General features: G+C 43.8%; 1 protein-coding gene across 1 annotated transcript in view; it reads right to left on the bottom strand.

The window, feature by feature from the left end:
* Nucleotides 1-547: 547 nt before the first annotated feature.
* Nucleotides 548-20,979, bottom strand: part of MAML2 (mastermind like transcriptional coactivator 2) — a 252,317-nt gene continuing 231,885 nt past the window's right edge. Inside the window, exons 4-6 of the mRNA XM_077484935.1 lie at nucleotides 8,524-8,685; nucleotides 6,565-6,676; nucleotides 548-3,563 (exon numbers count right to left, since the gene is read on the bottom strand). Of these exons, the coding sequence (XP_077341061.1) occupies nucleotides 2,656-3,563; nucleotides 6,565-6,676; nucleotides 8,524-8,685 (1,182 nt within the window). The 3' untranslated portion in view covers nucleotides 548-2,655. The remainder of the gene's footprint in view (nucleotides 3,564-6,564; nucleotides 6,677-8,523; nucleotides 8,686-20,979) is intronic.

The following is a 20,979-nucleotide window of genomic DNA, read 5'->3' as shown; positions in this document are numbered from 1 at the left end:
TCAGGACTCTGTGCAGGTCAGTCAAGTTCCTCCAACCCAATGTCTTTATGGACCTTGCTTTAGGCACTGGTGCGCAGTCATGTTGGAACAGGAAGGGGCCATCCCCAAACTGTTCCCACAAAGTTGGGAGCATGAAGTTGTCCAAAATGTCTTGGTATGTTGACGCATTAAGAGTTCCTTTCACTGGAATAAGAGGCCAAGCCCAACCTCTGAAAAACAACCCCACACCATAATCCCCCCTCCACCAAATGATTTGGACCAGTGCACAAAGCAAGGCCCATAAAGACATGGATGAGCGAGTTTGCGTTGGAGGAACTTGACTTCCTGACCTCAACCCGACAGAACACCTTTGGGATGAATAAGAGTGGAGGCTGAGAGCCAGGCCATTTTGTCCACATCAGTGGCTGACCTCACAAATGTGCTTCTGGAAGAATGGTCAAACATTCCCATAGACACTCCTAAACCTTGTGGACAGTCTTTCCAGAAGAGTTGAAGCTGTTATAGCTGCAAAGGACGGGCCAACTCAATATTGAACCCTACAGACTAAGACTGGGATACCACTAAAGCTCATGTGCGTATAGTGTATAGTGTACTTTAAATATACATTTTAGGAGGGCATAGGTGGGTGTAATCACCAGCTCTTCCTTAAAGTGTATGTATAGGCAAAATATTTATTAGTTTTGCATAGAGTATGGGTGGGTTTAAACCACTGTTAGCTTATTTTTGCTGTGTGTTCCATTACACTCTATCCCTAGGACACAGCTGGGAATGACAGGTAGTTTTTACTAAAGCGGAACTAAACCCTTCTATCCTTTTTAGCCAAGGAAGCTGGCCTCTGATCTGAAACTGCCATGATGCTGCACATGTGATCAGTTATGACTCAAGTCATTTGATGGTCTGACAGTTTGGTTGAGAGCACAAGGATAGGAGGGTTTAATTCCACTTTTATGCCCCTTTCACACTTGTACAGTTTCATTCTCAGCACATTTTGGAAATATAACAGTTTTTTCAACTGTTAAAGCAATGGGTTTAGTTCTACTTTAAGGAAGGGGAAGCCCTCTTATACAACTGGCACTGGACAATGTGCCTCAATTGTTAGACTTCCTCTTGCCTTGGTCAGAGGCAGATGGAGTGTCCTAAAGAATGATTTTAGGGACTTGGGAGCTGTTTTGGTGAAAACGGTGAAATTTTTTCTCCCCAACACTTTCCATATGGATGACAGTGGTCACTAGGAGAAATGTAGAGGGACACAGACAGCAAAGAAGGAAGATGGGGATTCTAACCCTTTTCTACTGGAGATGCATCTAAACCACTTAGAAGACTTCAAGCAGAAGATGTTTCTCCACTTACTCCTACCAGGCCATAACAAAGTGGGCAGTGACTCTCCCCTAGTTGGTGTCCCCAGCCATTTATTAAACCTACATTATAGAAAATTTCGGAGCAAATGAAGAAATCAGATAGGAAAATATCTTTGAAATATTCAGTAGTGAATGGAATTGCTCTTTAATAATTTTATATTACCTTAATAACAATACTGTGGGCATTTCGTACACAGAAACTAAGAATTTTTGCTTAAAGTGGGGAACTTTACCCATAACAACTTGATAAAAAAATAATGTTCTTTAGAAAGGAACATACTGTACATTCCACATTAATAATTATGCTAGCAAAATGAGTGTTTGCTGTAGATTGCCTCCAGAACTGATCCTGTTACTTCTTGCTGGAGGCTGCCATTTTGCTGAAGCCTAGAGCCCCTGAACAGCAGTAAATCATAAAGCGGAGCTAAGCCAAATGATTTAACAGTTTCAAAAAACAGCAATCCCAGCATTCCAGGAATGTAACGATCACATTTGCTTGTGTCCTCAACCAAACTGTTAAGCCATCAAATGGATGGTGTCATAACTGATCACATATACAGCACCATGGCAGTTCAAACAGAAGCAGCTTCCTTGGCTGTAAAGGATAGGAGGGTTTAATTCCACATTTATGCCCCTTTCACACTTGTACAACTTGTCCCACGATTAGGGACTCCAAAGTAGCATGACAAGTCGTTCCCCATGATTTCCAATGACAACCGGTCATATTAGTATGACTTCAAAGTAGTCCATGCACTACTTTGGTCCGACTTTGAAGCCAGTTACACCGGCGTTCCCTGAAACCGAGAAACGCGGCAAAATCGCAGCTGCAAAATCACTGTAAAATGACATGGCTTTGAAGTCGCAGTAGTGTGAAAGGGGCCTTAGGCTGTCAGCTGATCGGCCTCTACAAACCTGGCAGTGCCTAAAATTGAGAGCAACTGAGCATGTGCAGAGCAGGATTAGACAGTGTGTTATTGGATTTTAAAACTTATAAGCAACTATTTTTAATGCTTTACATAGCTATACCTGCAAAAGGGGCCAGCATGAAGTATCTAACAGGACTTTATTTTCTGACTAAAGTTCCACTTTAATAATGCTATTGGGGTAAAGCAACACAGCTCACCTAATGTAAAACATTTAGCGGAAAAGGAAAGCAATCATACAACCTATAGTAGCCCATTAGACACCTGTCTTATTTTCTAACATCCAGGAGAAAAATAGTTGTGAGGGGGTTGGCATTTATGGGTCTCACTCCCTTCTCTACATTATACATGAGGTTCAATATGTTGAATTTTTTTTATGTATGACCTTTGAAAATCTCATCTAGGTTGATGTCTTTCATCCAGTCATCATTGATGTGACCCGTTTTCAATAAGGCATCAATAAAGTCTGAGTCATTGCTGGGCGATGAGCCTAGTCCACCATTCTGTGAAATAAAATCAAAGGAACCCAAGTCGTTATTTGAGTCACTCCTTGGAAAAGCTCTAGGTATCTGATCGGTGGGATTAAATGTGTTTGTTGATGCTGTGGCAGTTCCACCAGCTTGGCTTATGTTGGTCAGCATTTGAGATCTCTGGGGGCTTTGTCCACGATTAAAGCCTCTTAGAGGTTCCATAGATTGTCCACTGTTTGCAGACGTCATCTGATTGATCTGTAGCCCTTGGTTGACCTGGCTGGGCATTGAGAGACCACGTTGAGGAAAATGTTGATGAGGCATCACGCTCTGAAGTGACTGGTTAGAAAACTGATTATTGGAGAAGCTCACCATGTCCTGTCTTTTTATTTCTGGACCTATCCACTTCTGTGTGGCTGCTGTGGTATTGATGATGTTTGGTGGTCTTAGTGCCACTGAATTATTTCCATGATTTGGACCAGGTCTGAATGGTGGAGGGTTGACTCCTGCTGGATTAACAAAAGAAGTTACATTGTTTCCCGGTGTAACTGTTGACTGTCGTGGCAAGACATTGCCATTTGGGCTGGTTCCCATATGATTTGGGCTGGTTTGCTGTTGTACTTGATTTACGTTGCTGTACATGTTTGGCTGTGGGCATGGGACATTTCCATACAAGCTTGGACTTCCATGTACAGGAGTCATTCTAGAACCATGACTTTTTGAAGAATGGGTTGGATTCTGAGGTGTTATATGTCCTGATGTTGCATTGGTCACTGGAGGATCAGAGGTGGCACCTACAGTTTGTAATCCACCTGCCAAAAAAGAATGTGCATACATGAAAGAAACCGGATACCACAATGCATAATATTTTAAAATGTTAGAAAAATATTTCTGTGTCTTAAAACTTTCTGCCCACCTCTGTATAATAACATCTTAGAGAAATTTCCTATGTTGGGGATACATTTATAAATGTCCTCTTTGAAAGCCAAACAACTGCAACTGGTGGCTTTCAATCCCAGCTGTCATCATTGTTGAGGGCACAAGTCCTGTTGCAGGGTGATATGCATCGGTGGGACGTGGGTTGGGAAGAGACATGCTAAAACCCCTTCTCCACTCTTGTACTGGGCTGCCTTCAGGGTGCAGCATCCAACCTTCTATAGTAGATGTTGCATGCAGAGCCAGGACGAGTTTATTTGGATGCCTGCACCTGACAGCAGGGGGGAGCCACTGGATGATCTGAAGCTAGTGCTTGAAGTAGCACCTTACAAGCATTCATTTAGGGTCACAGGGAGTTTTCAGCCATACACATTTCTGTTCTGCTGGAGAACTGGACATCTTTGCCCTATGTTATGGAGATGAAAGGGGGTGGTTGTTCTCTGATCTAAATCGTAAGTGAATAGCCTAGTTTGACAACCCTGCTCCTTCATGGATACAATGCAGAGAGTGAGCAATGTCACTCTAAACCCTTGTACACACGGTCGGACATTCCGACATCAAAATCTGTCCGATTTTGTCCGAAACTGGTGTTGCATACACATGGTCGGACAAAGTTGTCGGAAAATCCGATCGTTCAGAACGTGATGACGTTATTTCGTTACGACGGGACTACGTTCAGGCTAGTAGCCAATAGCGTTGGTCTAGGAATATGATCTGAGCATGCGTGGCAGTTTGTCCGATTGGAATTCTTTACAAACGATCGGACCAAGTCCGATCGGATCATGTTGTCGGAAAATTGTATATCCAGCTCTAAAACTTTGTCGGTCGGATATTCCGATGGAAACAGTCCAATGGAGCCCACACACAGTCGGATTATCCGACAACACAGTCCGCGTCCACAGACCGTGTGTACAAGGGCTAAGACAAAGTGTGTGACTGGAAGGATAACCAACTAAAAAAAAAAAGCCTGAAAAAAAGCAAAATAATGCAGCCACCCAGGGCCGTCTTTAAGGCAGGGCAAAAGGGGCAGCTGCCCTGGGCCCTGTCATTGTTGTGGGGCCCAAAGCAGCTGCCTCATACTTGCCAACTATCCCAGTTTACATTCCCTTGTCCCTTGAAGTTTTAGTCCTGTGCTGCTACTAATGCTGCCCAGCTCTGCCCTATTGTTGTGTACAGATGACTCACCTGCAGACCTGTATTTACATGTAAATACTGGCATTGATATGTAAATAGCAGTGACATGCATATGTAAATAGCTGAGGCCAACTGCATTGATATGTAAATAAAGGCAGCATTCATAGGTATATCATGCCCCCCTGCAGTGAGGAGAAGATGTGCTTTAACCTATAGCAACCAGTGAGCAGTATTACTGTACAGCAATCCCTAGCAGCCAATCAACAAGCAGAAATGTGCTGTAACCTCTAGCAACTAATCAGTGAGCCTTAAGGAGTGCTGTAACCTCTAGCAACCAGTCAGTACGCAGTAATGATATGCTGTAACCTCTGGCAAACCAATCGCAATCGCTGCCTGATCTGATAAGTAAACGGATTTTAAGTCTAGCTGCTATTTATTGTATGTCTCAGAGAAGGTGGAGAGCGAAATTGCATGGGGGGAGGGGGGCCCTAAGAAAATTTTTGCCCAGGGTCCAATCAATATTAAAGACGGCCCTTCAGCCACCTTACCTAAGGAGTGATAGGATAGTACAATATATTATATATTTGTTCTTGGGTTTAGATACACTTTTAGTTAACAACTTGTACACCTGTGCTATCCACCTCTTTATATGAAGGTTGTATTTCAAAATGTTCAATACTGCATAGTTGATTAGCCATCCAAAACCAGGGCTTGAGTTACAGGTACCAGTCACCCCTCTTAAAAGCTGCAACTCTCCCAAGTGTCTCAAATGGCAGATTTTTGGGCCATGAGGGATCTTTAAAATGAAACACCTGCTCCATGGTGTTAAGGACCTGTGATATCTTTACAGCTTGGGACAGCGCCATAACATATGAAAACGATCACCAAAATCAGATTTTCAGCTGGTACAGATAGGTTTTGAAAAAAAAGGCTTATATAATGAAGTTCCTTCAGTGTATAATAAACTCACTATATCACATGCAGGTTAGTAAGCTGTTTTTCAGCATTAGAGGGACTTAAAGTGTCATCTGCAGTATATCTTCCCACTGATATCTTTTTTATAGACCCTGTTTCTACTTCCCATTTTTCTTTAAGGCCCAACTATAGCCCAAACTTTTTTCTTTTTGAATAGAGTGGGGAAAGAATAGAAAAAGAATATATGGTTTTTAAACATACTTTATGTTCCTGGCCATAAAAATGGAACTAAGCTGCGTCGGGGCTAGTTTTCAGCTCAGTTATGGTTAGTTTAAGATTAGGTAGGGCATTGTTTTTTTTACCTCTTTACAAGTAAACAAATATAGGCCAAACACTTCAATCTCATTGTAAGCCCATCACAAATGGTTCTCAAACTACATTGCAGTTGTTCTCCCTCTTAGTGGATAAAGTATAAGGTGGACCTTTGTTTACCTTTAATCCACGTCATTAACCTAGCTTTCCCTTCCTGCCCTGGGGGTGGCGGGGGGTGTGGGGTGTGTGGGTAGCAAGTTATGTGCTTCTACTCCCTTATTCCTCACCAAGGAGAGGATGTTCCACCTGCAGCCCCCCGGATCACATTACACATCTCAGGAGGCTACAGTACTTGTAGCTGCTGACTAACTTTTGAAGAACCCGGGAGAAGTTCCTCTCTAAAGAATACTGTATGATTATGTATAGTTTTGTTACCTTCGAATTGACATCGGTAGCAACAGGAAGCAACCCTAAGAAGCATTAGCTTTACAACAACCCAAAGCCCACTATACTTACCGGGGAACTGGCTTGGCTGCTGCATTCCCACAGTGCTCCTTCTCTGATCCTTGTAGTCTGGTGGTGGTCTTGTCAAATGCCTGTTCAGCTGATCCTGGTTGTTACATTTTTCCTATAACAAAATATAAAATAATCAGTTCTATTTGTCCACTGAATGATCATTTATTGAGAGGTTATTCCTTATGCAATCAATTGTCTCATGTTGTACATAGTGCTAAGCTAAGCACCTGTGCAGGGCCCAGTGCCCAAAGCAAAATTTAATGCCGCCTCCAAGGAGTGATTTTACAGAGGTTGCTCTGATCTGGGTGTACGGTTTCTATTGTTGTATTAGAAGACAGTGAAGAGAATTATTTGAAGAACCCAAGGTTAAAAAAATAATCTAGTTAAGAGTGATTTCTCCATAAGGAATAAGAGGGCCATTACCTTAGGACACTAGCAAAAAACGGAAGACTCCCTGAGTGGGCCAGGGTTTTAGGGGTGTGTCCTTAAAAGTTCTGCCAGTGTCCGATTACTTGAAGGTACCAGCCTTAAACCCGGGGTCTAGGAATCTCAAGTGTTCTGTATGATTAATGCCGCGTACACACGAGCGGACTGTATGGCGTACTTAGTCCGTCATACAATCCGACGGACAGTCCGTCATACTTTCGACTGAACGGACTTGACCACACACGGATGCACAAACAGTCCGTCGAAAGCTTGCGCGATGACGTACAGCACGTACGACGGGACTAGAAATAGGAAGTCCAATACACAGCAAAGCACCCTTCCGCCGTGTAAATCCTTTCTGGGCATGCGCCATTCTTAGTCCGTCGAACTAGCCTACTGACGAGCGGATTGTCTGCTGAAACCAAAGTACGACGGACAGAATTTCGAAAAATCCGAAATTCTTAGTACGCCAGACTGCACGCTGAAAAAGTCAGCTGAAGCCCACACACGAGCGGACTGTCCGCTGAAATGTGTTTCGACGGACTAAGTACGCCATACAGTCCGCCCGTGTGTACGCGGCATTAGATGTACACAATAACCAGTTATAACTGGCTAATGCATAATCATTTATTAAGAAGGTATTCCATAGGTATCGATTTGTCTCAAAATTCAGGCAATTCTACTTTTAAAAACAGTAAAAGTACATCTAAAGGTTCCTATCTGAACCAAACTCTCCTTCATGTGTGTCTCACACGCAGGGGCGGACTGAAAACTCATGGGGCCCCCGGGCAATAGGAGATTACGGGGCCCCCGGGCAATAGGAGATTATGGGGCCCCCAGGCAATATATTATGTGGCCACACAGTATACACACACAGACACACAGTATACACACACATATACACACACATACAGTATACACACACACAGACACACAATATACACACACAGAATACACATACACACACTGAAAAGGTACTGGAGAGACGGGGCAACTATAATCTTGAGATTTTCCCTGGTTTTACTGAGGCTGGCAACCCTGATGGGGCCCCTTAGTGGCATGGGGCCCTCGGGCAGTGCCTGAGTGACCAAATGGTCAGTCCGCCCCTGCTCACACGCTTCCCCTTCCCAGACACTGCAGCTCACAGTAGGAGGGTTTCAGCAACAGCAGGTAGTCAGTCCAGAAAGCAATGAGTAAGACTATGTGTTGCCGAGTGATGACTGACCAGCTACAGACTTGTGAATCAGCAGTGTCAATGCTAACTGCCCCTCCAATGTCTTCTCATTCCACTGTAGTAGTGGAAGTAGACATCACCTATATTAGGGTGAAGCTTACAGTTCTCCTGCAAAGTCCACCTCATGCAACTTGCTGCCATAGGGTGACAATGCTGCAGCTCCTATTTGAAGCATCTTAGATGACAGGAATCCGGGGGGGGGGGGGGGGGCTGTGGGGGGTGCTATTGGTGACTTATTTTTTGGGGTGGGGCAAATCCTAGCTATGAATTTTGGAAAGCAAAAAGGAAAAGGATAGTACCGTTCTAGCTATCATCTGCTGTTGTATCATTTGTCTCTGCAGAATATTCGTCTTGTCCACCATTTGCTGATTTATCAAGGGCTGCTGGTTATTATAACCATTGGGACTTGAACAGGAAGCAGTATTGGATCCAGGACTCTGGGTGGTGCTGGTGTGCTGCTCCTGTTAAGAAAAAAATACCAAAGACTTAGTAAAGTTTCAGCACTACTTTACACAGCAGAAAAAAAAAAAAAAAACGAGATGAATTAGGCAGAATGGGGCCCTAAACAAATAAGCAACTTTGGCTCCCCTTTCCTTTCGAAATGACATGGACAAGGATTGATACAGACACAGAGAAGCACTATCTGCACCGCCTGTGCTGGTATTGCCTGTCCATATGAGATACCAACTCCTGCAAGTGCATCCACCATCATGAAGTGAAAGGAAGGTGCACAGCTTTGATGAATTGCGCTATCCCCCTGGTTTGCCGCAGGAGCGTGAAGGTTTTAGTTGGACATCACCGAGCCCCAGGCCCCTGCCTTTGTTGCCATGAAGATGACCCTACTCAGGCAGAAATGCCTACTGTGACTTGGGGACAGTAAAAAGCTCTGAGCCAGTAGCACAGTATTACCAGCGACATAAACACATTGAAGAACATGTTAGGAAACACAGCATCATAGCCTTGACGGTAATAGTTCAATCCTCTTAATAGAAAAGTATAACTTTTGTCTTTCCTGAAAAATATCAGAAAGAGGTTGAAATTGATGGCCACATAGCTTCTTAACCAGTTAGGTTTAAAAAAGATATCTCAGAAGTCAATGTTTATGTGAACCAGTTATATAATGTAAAACAGCCTCTCAACCTCTTAACATGAAGGAACCATTGAAAAAACTTTCCAGTCTCTGGGAACTTCTGATAATAATATTTAAAGCTTATATCTACCCAATGTAATGGTCACTGGAGAGAACGCTACTTACACTTGAAGTCTTTGGGAAGAATTCCCCTTACAGATAGCTAAAAAGATCATTGTTAGCAGTTTCTTATCTGAGAGGCAGAAATGGCTCATTGCTTAAGGAACCCCAAGCAACATCTGGAGGAACCCTGGTTGAGAAAGACTGATATATGTGAACCACATTACGTTATACAGTAAGCTGTGGGCACTTCGGGGGGTGCGGATGAACTATTTTCATACTACTGGGTTTAGTAACACTAAAGGCAAACTGCTTGTTAGATCTAACAGTAGAACCCTATTTCCTGCTTTGGCAGGCCCCCCTCAATCCATGTGGCTGGTCCAGCACTGCCTCCTCTTTAAGGTGCCCTGGCCATGGTTGCCCTCAAGCCTCCTTCACACACAATGCAGGGATAATATCCCTGCATTACGCAGGATGATTCTGGGGAACAGCCAACAGGCCAACGCTTCAGGCAGCAGGAGGAGAGTTGGGGCAAGATAAGTTATATATCCTCTTAATCTTCTCACTAGACCAGGGGTGCCCAACCTCCTGCTCTGGGATGGCTGGTTGACAAGCCCAGATCGCAGGTTCTCAACCCGGCATCCCAGAGCAACAATAAAAGCCACTACCTAAACAACATTGTTAGGCTGCTATCATATCTGTAGGAGCCATGAGCAGACATAGTGCCTTGCAAAAGTATTCACCCCCCTTGGCTTTTTACCTATTTTGTTACATTATAGGCTTTAGTTCAATGCTTTTTTAATCTGAATTATATGTGATGGGTCAGAACACAATAGTCTAAGTTGGTGAAGTAAAATTAGAAAAATATATACATAAAACCATTTTTCAGAAAATTAAAAACTGATACTTGCCATGTGCGTATGTATTCACCCCCTTTGTTATGAAGCCCATAAAAGCTCTGGTGTAACCAATTACCTTCAGAAGTCACATATTTAGTGAAACGATGTCCACCCGTGTGCAATCTAAGTGTCACATGATCTGTCATTACATATACACACCTTTTTGAAAGGCCCCATAGGCTGCAACACCTAAGCAAGAGGCACCACTAACCAAACACTGCCATGAAGACCAAGGAACTCTCCAAACAAGTAAGGGACAATGTTGTTGAGAATTAGTCAGGGTTAGGTTATAAAAAAATATCCATATCTCTGATGATCCCTAGGGGCAGCACAGGGACCTAAGGTAACCCTGGAGGAGCTGCAGAGATCTGTACATAGGACAACAATAAGCCGTACGCTCCAAAGAGTTAGGCTTTATGGCGGAGTGGCCAGAAGAAAGCCATTACATTGAGTTTGCAAAAAGGCATGTGGGAGACTCCCAAAATGTATGGCGGAAGGTGCTTTGGTCTGATGAGACTAAACTTGAACTTTATGGCCATCAAAGAAAACGCTATGTCTGGCGCAAACCCAACACATCACATCACCCAAAGAACAACATCCCCACAGTGAGACATATTGGTGGCAGCATCATACTGTTGGGGTTGTTTTTCAGCAGTCGGGACTGGGAAACTGGTCAGAGTTGAGGGAAAGATGAATGGTGCTAAATACAGGGATATTTTTGAGCAAAACCTGTACCACTCTGTGTGATTTGAGGCTGGGACGGAGATTCACCTTCCAGCAGGACAATGACCCCAAACACACTGCTAAAGAAACACTTGAGTGGTTTAAGGGGAAATGTGAATGTGTTGGAATGGCCTAGTCAAAGCCCAGACCTCAATCCAATAGAAAATCTGTGGGCAGACTTAAAGATTGCTGCTCACAAGCGCAAACCCATCCAACTTAAAGGAGCTGGAGCAGTTTAGATGTGGCAAGCTCATAGAGACTTATCCAAAGCGACTTGGAGCTGTGATAGCCGCAAAAGCTAGCTCTACAAAGTATTGACTTTAGGGGGGGGTGAATAGTTATGCACATTGACTTTTTCTGTTATTTTGTACTATTTTTGTTTGTTTCACAATAAAAAAAAATCTTCAAAGTTGTGGGCATGTTCTGATGCAAATCCTCAAACAATACATGTTAATTCCAGGTTGCGAGGCAACAAAACACGAAAAATGACAAGGGGGGGGGGGTTAATACTTTTGCAAGACACTGTAATAGACAGCCCAATGTGTGTTAAATGCCTGCCTCCCCCACAGGGGACAGTGGTGATGTTGGTAAGTATAACAGAAGTACTGAGGAAAAGCAGGGGACAGAAAATAATAGGTTTACTAAAAATGCACATATCTTTTCCTTTTAATCTTTTCAGAGGGCTGTTGGGCGATGGGAATAAAAAGAAAAGACTTGTTTACTATGGTAAGGAGGACTATCAAAAGGGCCCTGGAGGGCCACCAGTGGAGCACCACTCACAAAACCTGAAGCATACTGCAAAATTCAGAGCAATGTCACCAGAACCATGTGGAAATACAGAGATCAGTCCTACAGAATGCCTAAAACACACAAACGCTGGGGTGTAAACAAGGTAGCACCTTTTTCTGAGAAAAAATACCGGCCTTACGATCTCCTTTCTATTAATAACACCGATGACATATCCCGTTTTTATCAACCAGGCCAGTAAAATACCGCTCAAGTGGCAACCACAGTTTTTCCTTTTCTCCGAGCTGTAACTAAGGGGAGGTGGGGGCCAAAAGAGGAGTCTGGTAGGATGCATTGAATCCTTGGTACACAAATTATCACATTGGGAAAAAAGAGAGAAAAAAATAAATACAAAATAACTAAGAGGTCAGTGCATGTGGGTAAAAAGTGAATTTGACTCTTTACGAGAATTCTCAATGCCTTGGATAATATTCCATGAAAAATTGGTACAGCATGTTGGTTACAATTTGGAATAAAAAAAGTCTTGTGGTTTGAAATGTTAGGCTCCATGCACACTGGGCTTAAAAAAAGTATCCCTTTTGGAGTAAAAAACAATCATATACAGCGTTTTTTGTACAAAGTCTAGACGAGTTTAGGAGAGTTTTACGTTTTTTTCTGCCAGCGAACTTCAATCAGAAACGCGAATGAGAAGGTTTTTTTTTTTCCTGCCTCTAAGACCCCATTCACACCTGAGCGTTTTGTAGCCCTACGCCTGAAGCTACAAAACGCTGGAGGGGAAAAAATACATTATTCTCAATGGAGATGGTTCACATCTCCACTCCAAGTCGCCTGAAGCCCTACGCCTGAAGCTCAAACAAGTTCCGGACCCTTTTTTGTCGCGTGAATCGGGCTGATTTGGGCGTTTTCATTCCCATAGAAACTAATGGAAACGCTTGATTCGAGCGTTTAGCGCGACAACGAGCGTTTCTATGGGCGTTTTGACGCTGTATCTGCTCAATGCTTAACATTGGTGACCTTTTGCCCTGCACAAATTCGCGACAAAACGCGGCAAAAAACACAGCGAATCGCGGTAAAAAACGCTGCAATCGCGGTAAAAAACGCTACGCTCAGGTGTGAATGCAGCCTTAACGTTGATCTCAAAATATGCCTGTAAACGTCCTGATGTGCATGGACACATAGGATAACATTGAGTTGCTTCTACAGGCAGAACAAAAAACTCCCGTAAAAGCAAAGTTTTTTACACCGGTGTGCATGGAGCCTTTGAGGGTGTGCTGCAAGTACCAGGGTCAAAAGACCAGAGATTATCCTCTTTTACTATGTTTACATAGTCCGTTACATCCTATGTCAAGATGTAAACACATTCCCCTAAAAACCAGGGCAAAGCCACAGGTTTTTAATGCCTCTTCTCCAGTAGCACCGAATTAAAGGATACGTTCACCTTTTGGAACGTTAAATGTTCGACCTGTATTTAGGGTAGAACATGTAACATGGGCCAGCAGCTGCAGCCTCTGATGGCGGAAGAAGTCTGCCTGGCAATTTTCCATGCCAGCGATGTGCACAGCAGATAGGGGTGGAACATTACTTCCTGCCCAGGTGAGAATTCTGGTTTCTTTCAGATGGTTGATTTAAGCCACTGATGTGGCATTACCCAACTGAATCCAGGTTTGATGACCTTGGAGATGTTAAAGGGACAACCAAATCACCCTGAGCTCCTGCATATTATCTGGGAGATGAGCTTCCTCTGGCAACCAAGAGTATCAAAGATGCCTCTCTAGCCCAAAAGGCTGGCGTCCATCATAAGAGTCTTTCAGACCATCGAAAGGAAGGATTTTTTTGTTTCCAGTGCTAGACTTGTGATTCACTAAGCCAAGAAAAACATAGTTTTAGGGGCAGACAGATGCAGTAGTCCAGAGACAAAGTCTGCCTGTCCCCCACTGCCAGAGTTGCAACAGTCTGAAGTGATATTGGGTGTATAGAACAGCCTAGAAGGAGGCAGTCATCAAGCCCTCATACAAAAGTGGAGGGTCGGTTGGCTCCTAGCCTTCAGAGTTTGAGTCTAAGTTCAAGCCTATTAGCAGAGTTTCTGAAGTTGATTCTGTAGAATGAAAACAATGGACAGGGCTAAATTCAGATGGTCCCAACAAAGATTTCTGGAGATTTAGGATCTACCTGAACCTTTGTAGGATCTGCACATTCCATCAAACATTGGCTGACAGAGCGGGCACAGATTGTTCCTTTAAAGCCAGGTGGTCCAAATATCCAACGGAAATGCCTTGGGATTGAAGCAGAGTGAGAAATGGAGCTGGCATCTTGGGTGAAAAACCTAAGTGTAGTAGACAGGACAAAAAGAAGGACCACAAATTGTTAATGTGTGCCCACAGCAAAACGCAGGTAGTGTTGATGAGCTGGTAACTTGGGGATGTCCAAGTATGCATCCTTGATTTCTAAAAAAGCCAGAAAATCTCTCGGGTGTAACGAAAGCATGACTGACTGGGTAGATTTCATACAGAACGTTTAAACCCAAATAAATATGTTGAGCATCTAAAGATCCAATATTGGTGTGGATCCCTCCTTGTGCTATGGGGATGATGCACAGGTTGGAATAAGAACGCTGGAACCTCTCTCCCTTCGAAATATGGTTATGACCGCTTGGGAGATGAGTTGCTTCAGAGCAGAGTGGTGGTCTGCCAGTCTTTGCAGTGGTGATGCCAAATTTGATAATATGACACAGAGTGGAGGCAGGGACAAACTAAAACAATTCTTTCCTTAAACTCACTGTTAAATAGGGATCCCTGTTTGTTTGTTTTTTCCCAGCAAATGCACCTATTAAAAGATTATGAGCTCTAACAAGCAGGGCCCTCTGATCCCTCCTGTATTGATTTGTATTTTAACTCTACTGTCTGCCCCCAATGTTGTAAAGCGCTTTGCAAACTGTTGGCGCTATATAAATCCTTTATTTTATTAATAATAATTAAAACTTTTAAAAAGTGAAAGTTCCAGGGGACATGTGGGGTCTGGAATTCCAGCCATGTTCTTTGGAAAAGCAAGGCTTAGCCGTACAACTTAGCTGTGCTGTCCTTGGCAGCTCCGACTATGGCACATACATTCAGAGGATTAGATGAGTTTTATGCCTAATACTGTCAAGCTGTGGTTATGGCAAGGATGTTTGGAAATTATTATAAGTAAAGCTTATCTGTTCACCGGCCAAGAATCACTGAATAGAAGGTCAGGAAGATATACTGCTTTACATTGATGTTAAATTAGAGAAAAATACTGTATATAACTGATTCTGTATGACATGTATGTAAAGGAGAACAGGGGCTGAAATGTAATGGCCTCCTGTATGAAGGTAAAACAACATGCATTGGGCACAGTCCCCCTGGAGGCATACAGTCTACAGGCTACCACATGCCTAATGTTTTCTAATACATGCAGTTATTTAGATGTTAAAGTGGATGGATCCAAACCCTTAGGCAGGCCATACATGGTCGAATTTCGAACGAATTTTCTTTTCAAAATCAGAAAATTCGTTTTTTTGGTGATCCGATGATGCCACCATTGATTTTCGAAATTCGGCCGACCAAGCCTTCAATTTCACCTCATGTTGCTACAGAAAAGAATTTTCTTGGGCGGGAATCTTCTTTTCTCTCCGTAAATTTTCTTTTACCTCCGTACATTTTCTTTTATCTCCGTACATTTTCTTTTCTTATTACATTTCTCGCACGATTCTCCCATCATTGATTAGAAAATCGTTCGTTTTTCAAAAAATTTCCAACATGTCCGATTCCTCAAATTTTATTTCCGCACGAAAATCGGCTGTTGCTGCAGCCCACTAATGCTGCGAAATTCATACGAAAATTCTTAGATACGATTTTCGAAAGAAAATTCTTTCGAAATTCGAACCGTGTATGGCCAGCATTAGGCAAGATTTTGTGTAATTTAAATAACACTTCAATATGTTTCTTATTTATTTCATTAAAGAGGAAGTAAAGGCTCTTTAAAGAAAAAAAAAATACAACCTGCAAGGCAAAGGCATAATGAGCTAGTATGCATAGCATACTAGCTCATTATGAATAACTTACCTGAGAATGAAGCCGCCGAAGCGGTCCTCCTCCTCTATCTTCACCGCTGCCATGTATCCCGGAGTGACTTCCGGGTCTTGCTGCTCTGGCGCTGTGATTCGCCGGAGCCGCGATGATGTCCCTCCCGCGCATGGGCACAGGAGCTGACACCAGCAGCATATCGCCATGATCTGCGGCGTGCTCAGTGCGCCTGCGCGCCGCTGTCTTGCTGTCTGCGGCGCATCCGCCATAGACAGCGGTGCCTGTCTTTTTGTAAATACCTCCTAAACCGTATATGTTTAGGAGATATTTCTTGGACCTACAGGTAAGCCTTAATCTAGGCTTACCTGTAGGTCAAAGTGGTTTGTAAGGGTTTACAACCACTTTAAATACTGTTTTCATTTTTTTTTCTGTCCCAGTGCAGCTGATCTCCTGCAGCCTATTTTAGGCACTTTGGGGTTTATTTACTAAAGCAAGACAGGACAAATTTGGTCACATTTCTACATAGAAACCAACCTCAGCTTGTTTAACCCTTTCATGACTAAGCCTATTTTTGACATTTGGTGTTTACAAGTTAAAATCCGTATTTTTTGCTAGAAAATTACATAGAACCCCCAAACATTATTATATATTTTTTTTAGCAGAGAATCTAGAGAATAAAATGGCGATTGTTGCAATATTTTATGTCACACGGTATTTGTGCAGCAGTGTTTTAAACGCAACTTTTTGGGAAAAGGGACACTTTCATGAATTAAAAAAAAAACTAAACAGTAAAGTTAGCCCAATTTTTGCATAATGTGAAAGATGATGTTATGCCGAGTAAATAGATGCCAAACATGTCATGCTTTATAATTGCACGCACTTGTGGAATGACGACAAACTACGGTACCTAAAAATCTCCATAGGCGACGCTTTAATTTTTTTTTTACGGTTACTAGGTTAGAGTTAGAGGAGGTCTAGTGCTAGAATTATTGCTCTCCCTCTGACGATCGCGGCAATACCTCACATGTGTGATTTGAGCACTGTTTACATATGCGGGCACGACTTCCGTATGCGTTTTCTTTGCTGCGCGAGCTTGCGGCGAGGGGGGGGTGCTTTAAAAAAGAAAAAGAAATTCTTATTTTAATATATTGTTTAAAAATAAAATAAAAAATTGATCACTTTTATTGCTGTCACAAGGAATGTGTCCCTTGTGACAGTAATAGGTGGTGACAGGTACTCTTTATGGAGGGATCAGGTGTCTAAAAGACCTCCAATCCATCCTTTGCACTTCAAAGTATTCAGATCGCCATTTTCAGCGATTCTGAATACTGTATATTCTTTTTAAACCGGCGCCATTGGCAGCCGAGTAAACAGGAAGTGACGTCATGACTTGGCTTCCGTGTTTACAATCAGGAGACTTACAGCTTCATTCCAGTCTGTCCGTAGCCACCGGAGGCATCAGATTGTTGATTGAGGCTCCCGGTGGAACGGGAGGCCCGGTAAGAGCGGTGGTGGGAGGGGGGGCCGTCCCCTCCCGCTCCTCCATTATAATAGCCAAGTGGCTTTCAGCCACATCGGTTAGCGCTGGAAAGCCAATCGCCAGCTCTAAAAAACAGTATCGGAATGATTTCTGCAGCTGCAGGCATCATCCCGGTATAACCCCCGAAAGCCGTGTATGCACATCTGCGTACGCTCCGTGGCAAGGGGTTAATTAAGCTTTGGCAATAAGGCTGGGTTCACACCGGTACGACAAATGCTCCGACATTGGGAGCTCATGTCGCATGATGTGTGAAAATCAATGTTTCCCTATTGGAGCCGTCTTAACTGGTCCGACACAAGTCGGTCCGACTTTGAAAATGTTCTGTGTACTACTTTGGTCTGACTTTGATCCTACTTCAGCCCATTGAATATCACTGAAGTCGGATCAAAGTTGGATCGCCGCCTTGACTGATCTGACTTTGGCATGCGACTTGTGCTCTGATGATCTTGAAGGGGAACTCCACGCCAAATAAAAAAAACAAAACAGCATGGGTTACCATCCAAGACCATACCAGGCCCTTCGGTCTGGTATGGATTTTAAGGGGAACCCCCACACCAAAAACATGGCATGGGGTCCCCCCAAAATCCATACCGGACCCTTATCTGAGCACACAGCCTAGCAGGTCAGGAAAGGGCGTGGGCACGAGCGAGCACCCCCCCTTCCTGAACTGTACCAGGTCAAATGCCCTCAATATGGGGGGGTGGGTGCTTTGGGGCTGCGCCCCCTACCCTAAAGCACCTTGTCCCCATGTTGATTAGGACAAGGGCCTCTTATCGACAACCCTGGCCGTTGGTTGTCAGGGTCTCTGGGCGGGGGGGGGGCTTATCGGAATCAGGAAGCCCCTTTTAACAAGGGGGCCCCCAGATCCTGGCCTCCCACCTCATGTGAATGAGCATGGGGTACATCGTACCCCTATCCATTCAGCTGAAAAAAATGTCAAAAATAAAACATTACACATGCTTTTAAATTAATTTATTATGGCAGCTCCATCGTCTCTTCCAATCTCTTCTCCACTCTCCGGCTCTTCTGTATATTCCGCTGACATCTTCTGCCTCTGTCGGTTCTTCTCCACTCTCTGGTTCTTCTCCGCTCTCTCTATGGTTCTTCTCCCTCTGTCTGCTTTTTTCTGCCGGGTCTCCCCTTCTGTCTTCTCGCTCTTTTGCCTGGTCTTCTCCGCTGTCTTCTCCCTCTGTTCTTCTTCCAATGTTGACCCGACACTCTCTCCCACACTAATGCCAGTTAGGCAAGTGATAAGTTTCATCAAGTAGGAGGATAGTGACAAGCGGCGACAACTGAAAATGACACGTCTGGTGCAGGTGACAGTGGCAAGTGACAAGCTGCATCTGGTTTCAGGGGACAGTGACAAGTGACAAGCTGCATCTGGTGGCAAGATAGTGATGAGTGGCGATGGTGGCAAGTGACACGCTGCATCTGGTGGCAGGATAGTGTCAAGCGACAATGGTGGCAAGTGACAAACTGCATCCTGTGGGCGACAAGGGACATGCTGCATCTGGTAGCAGGCAACAATGGCATGTGACGACCTGCACCTGGTGGCAGGCGACAGTGGCAAGCTGCATCTGGTGGCAGGATAGTGACGAGTGGCATCTTGGCAAGTGACAAGCTGCATCTGGTAACAGGATAGTGACGAGCGGCGTCGTGGCAAGTGACGATGCATCTGGTGGTGGATGACAGTGGCATGTGACAACCTGCATTTGGTGGCAGGCGACGCTGCCAATTTGCAAGCTGCATCTGGTGGCAGGATAGTGATGAGCAAAGCCGGTGGCAAGTGGCAAACTGCATCTGATGGCAGGAGATGCTGCCAAGTGACAAGCTGCATCTGGTGGCAGGATAGTGATGAGCGACGTCAATGACAAGCTGCATCTAGTGGCAGGAGACGGTGGCACATGACAAGCTGCATCTGGTGGTTGAGAAAAGTGGAAAGATAGCACTGGATCCCTAGGTTTATTTTACTTTTATTGTTATCTAAAGGTGGTAATGTTGGTATAAATGTTCTGGTTCCTCGGCAGGCGGCTTCTAAACCCCAGAGGATCTCCACAGTCTCCTTGGCTTGTTGTGTATTGTAAGGACTGAAATATAAAGCCATTGCTAAAAGGTCCAGATACAACTTTATTCCATTAAAGGTCAGGAGTACAGATCAAGAAATAGCCAAGCGCGTTTCACTCTCACGTACCAACCCCCCTCCGCCCCCCCCCCCACCCAAACGCATTGAATATTTCTTGATCTGAACTTAAATTAAATAAAGTTGTATCTGGACCTCTAAGCTGCATCTGGTGGCAGGCGACAGTGGCAAATGACAAGCTGCATCTGATGGCAGGCGACGGTGGCAAGTGACAAGCTGCATCTGGTGGCAGGCAATGGTGGCAAGTGACAAGCTGCATCTGGTGGCAGGCGACGGTGGCAAGTGACAAGCTGCATCTGGTGGCAGGCGACGCTGGCAAGTGACAAGCTGCATCTGGTGGCAGGCGACGGTGGTGACACAATCAGGGCTCCCACTGATTCTGCATTATAGGGAGTTGAACTATTTCATTTTTATATTACTTTGAAATAAAACAAATGATGCACTCCAATCATCTTGACACCATGATGATTGAAGCTCTAACACCAGCCATTCCCCTGACAAATCACCCGTGGCCGCAACCACAACTTTCCCACCCCGGTCCTTGGTAAAATGTTCTTCCACAAAACCAGTCCCCAGTGCCAAAATGGTGTTGGACCGCTTCTGTAAAAAAACATGTTTTTCCCAAAGCAGCAACTGTTTTCCTCAAATTGTGTTGTGGTTACATTATATGGTCGGTTTTGAGTTCTTAGAGTTCTTACAGAAAAAAAAATGAATTACACACTGTAGCTTATTTGTCTCTATCTCTTGTTTTACTTTTAAATATTCAAGATGAAAGCAAATCTTTGAAAGAAGACCATTTCTAATAGAATGAAAGAGTCCGTACAGCTCATTTACCAGATTACTGGCCTGAGTTGTGTCATAAACATTTGTGCTAAGAAGGTAGCAAAGATTTATATGAGTCATTGGAGTCGTTTCTGCTAGAATTTACCGTTATTTGAAGAGGAGTTCAAAGACAGCGCAGGAATGTGCGGAGGTTGGGGATGTCACTCCAGAAAGACTTCAGAATTATGCCCAAACTTCACTGGCTGTTTTTCAAAGAACCTCCGAGTTCCTGATAAACTAAAGCCGACCACATATCAGCTTTAAAGCTGAAGTTTGGCAAATTTTACATTGGTCCAGCTTGAACTAATGTAAGTATGGATGTGCCATACCTGTAGGATCCCCTTGGAAGCTGGAAATCACTGTAGTAGCCATCACTACTACAGCCATGGCCAAGAATGACACATACAGTGGTGTGAAAAAGTGTTTGCCCCCTTCCTCATTTCCTGTTCCTTTGCATGTTTGTCACACTTAAGTGTTTCGAAACATCAAACCAATTTAAACAATAGTCAAGGACAACACAAGTAAACACAAAATGCAATTTGTAAATGAAGGTGTTTATTATTAAAGGTGAAAAAAAATCCAAACCATCATGGCCCTGTGTGAAAAAGTGATTGCCCCCCTTGTTAAAACATACTATAACTGTGGTTGTCCA

The sequence above is a fragment of the Lithobates pipiens genome, unplaced genomic scaffold (genome assembly GCF_037356315.1).
Source record: "Lithobates pipiens isolate NorthernLeopardFrog02 unplaced genomic scaffold, aLitPip1_a1.2 Scaffold_17, whole genome shotgun sequence".
NCBI classification, from domain to species: domain Eukaryota; kingdom Metazoa; phylum Chordata; class Amphibia; order Anura; family Ranidae; genus Lithobates; species Lithobates pipiens.
This window is presented reverse-complemented; position numbering and strand designations above follow the sequence as displayed.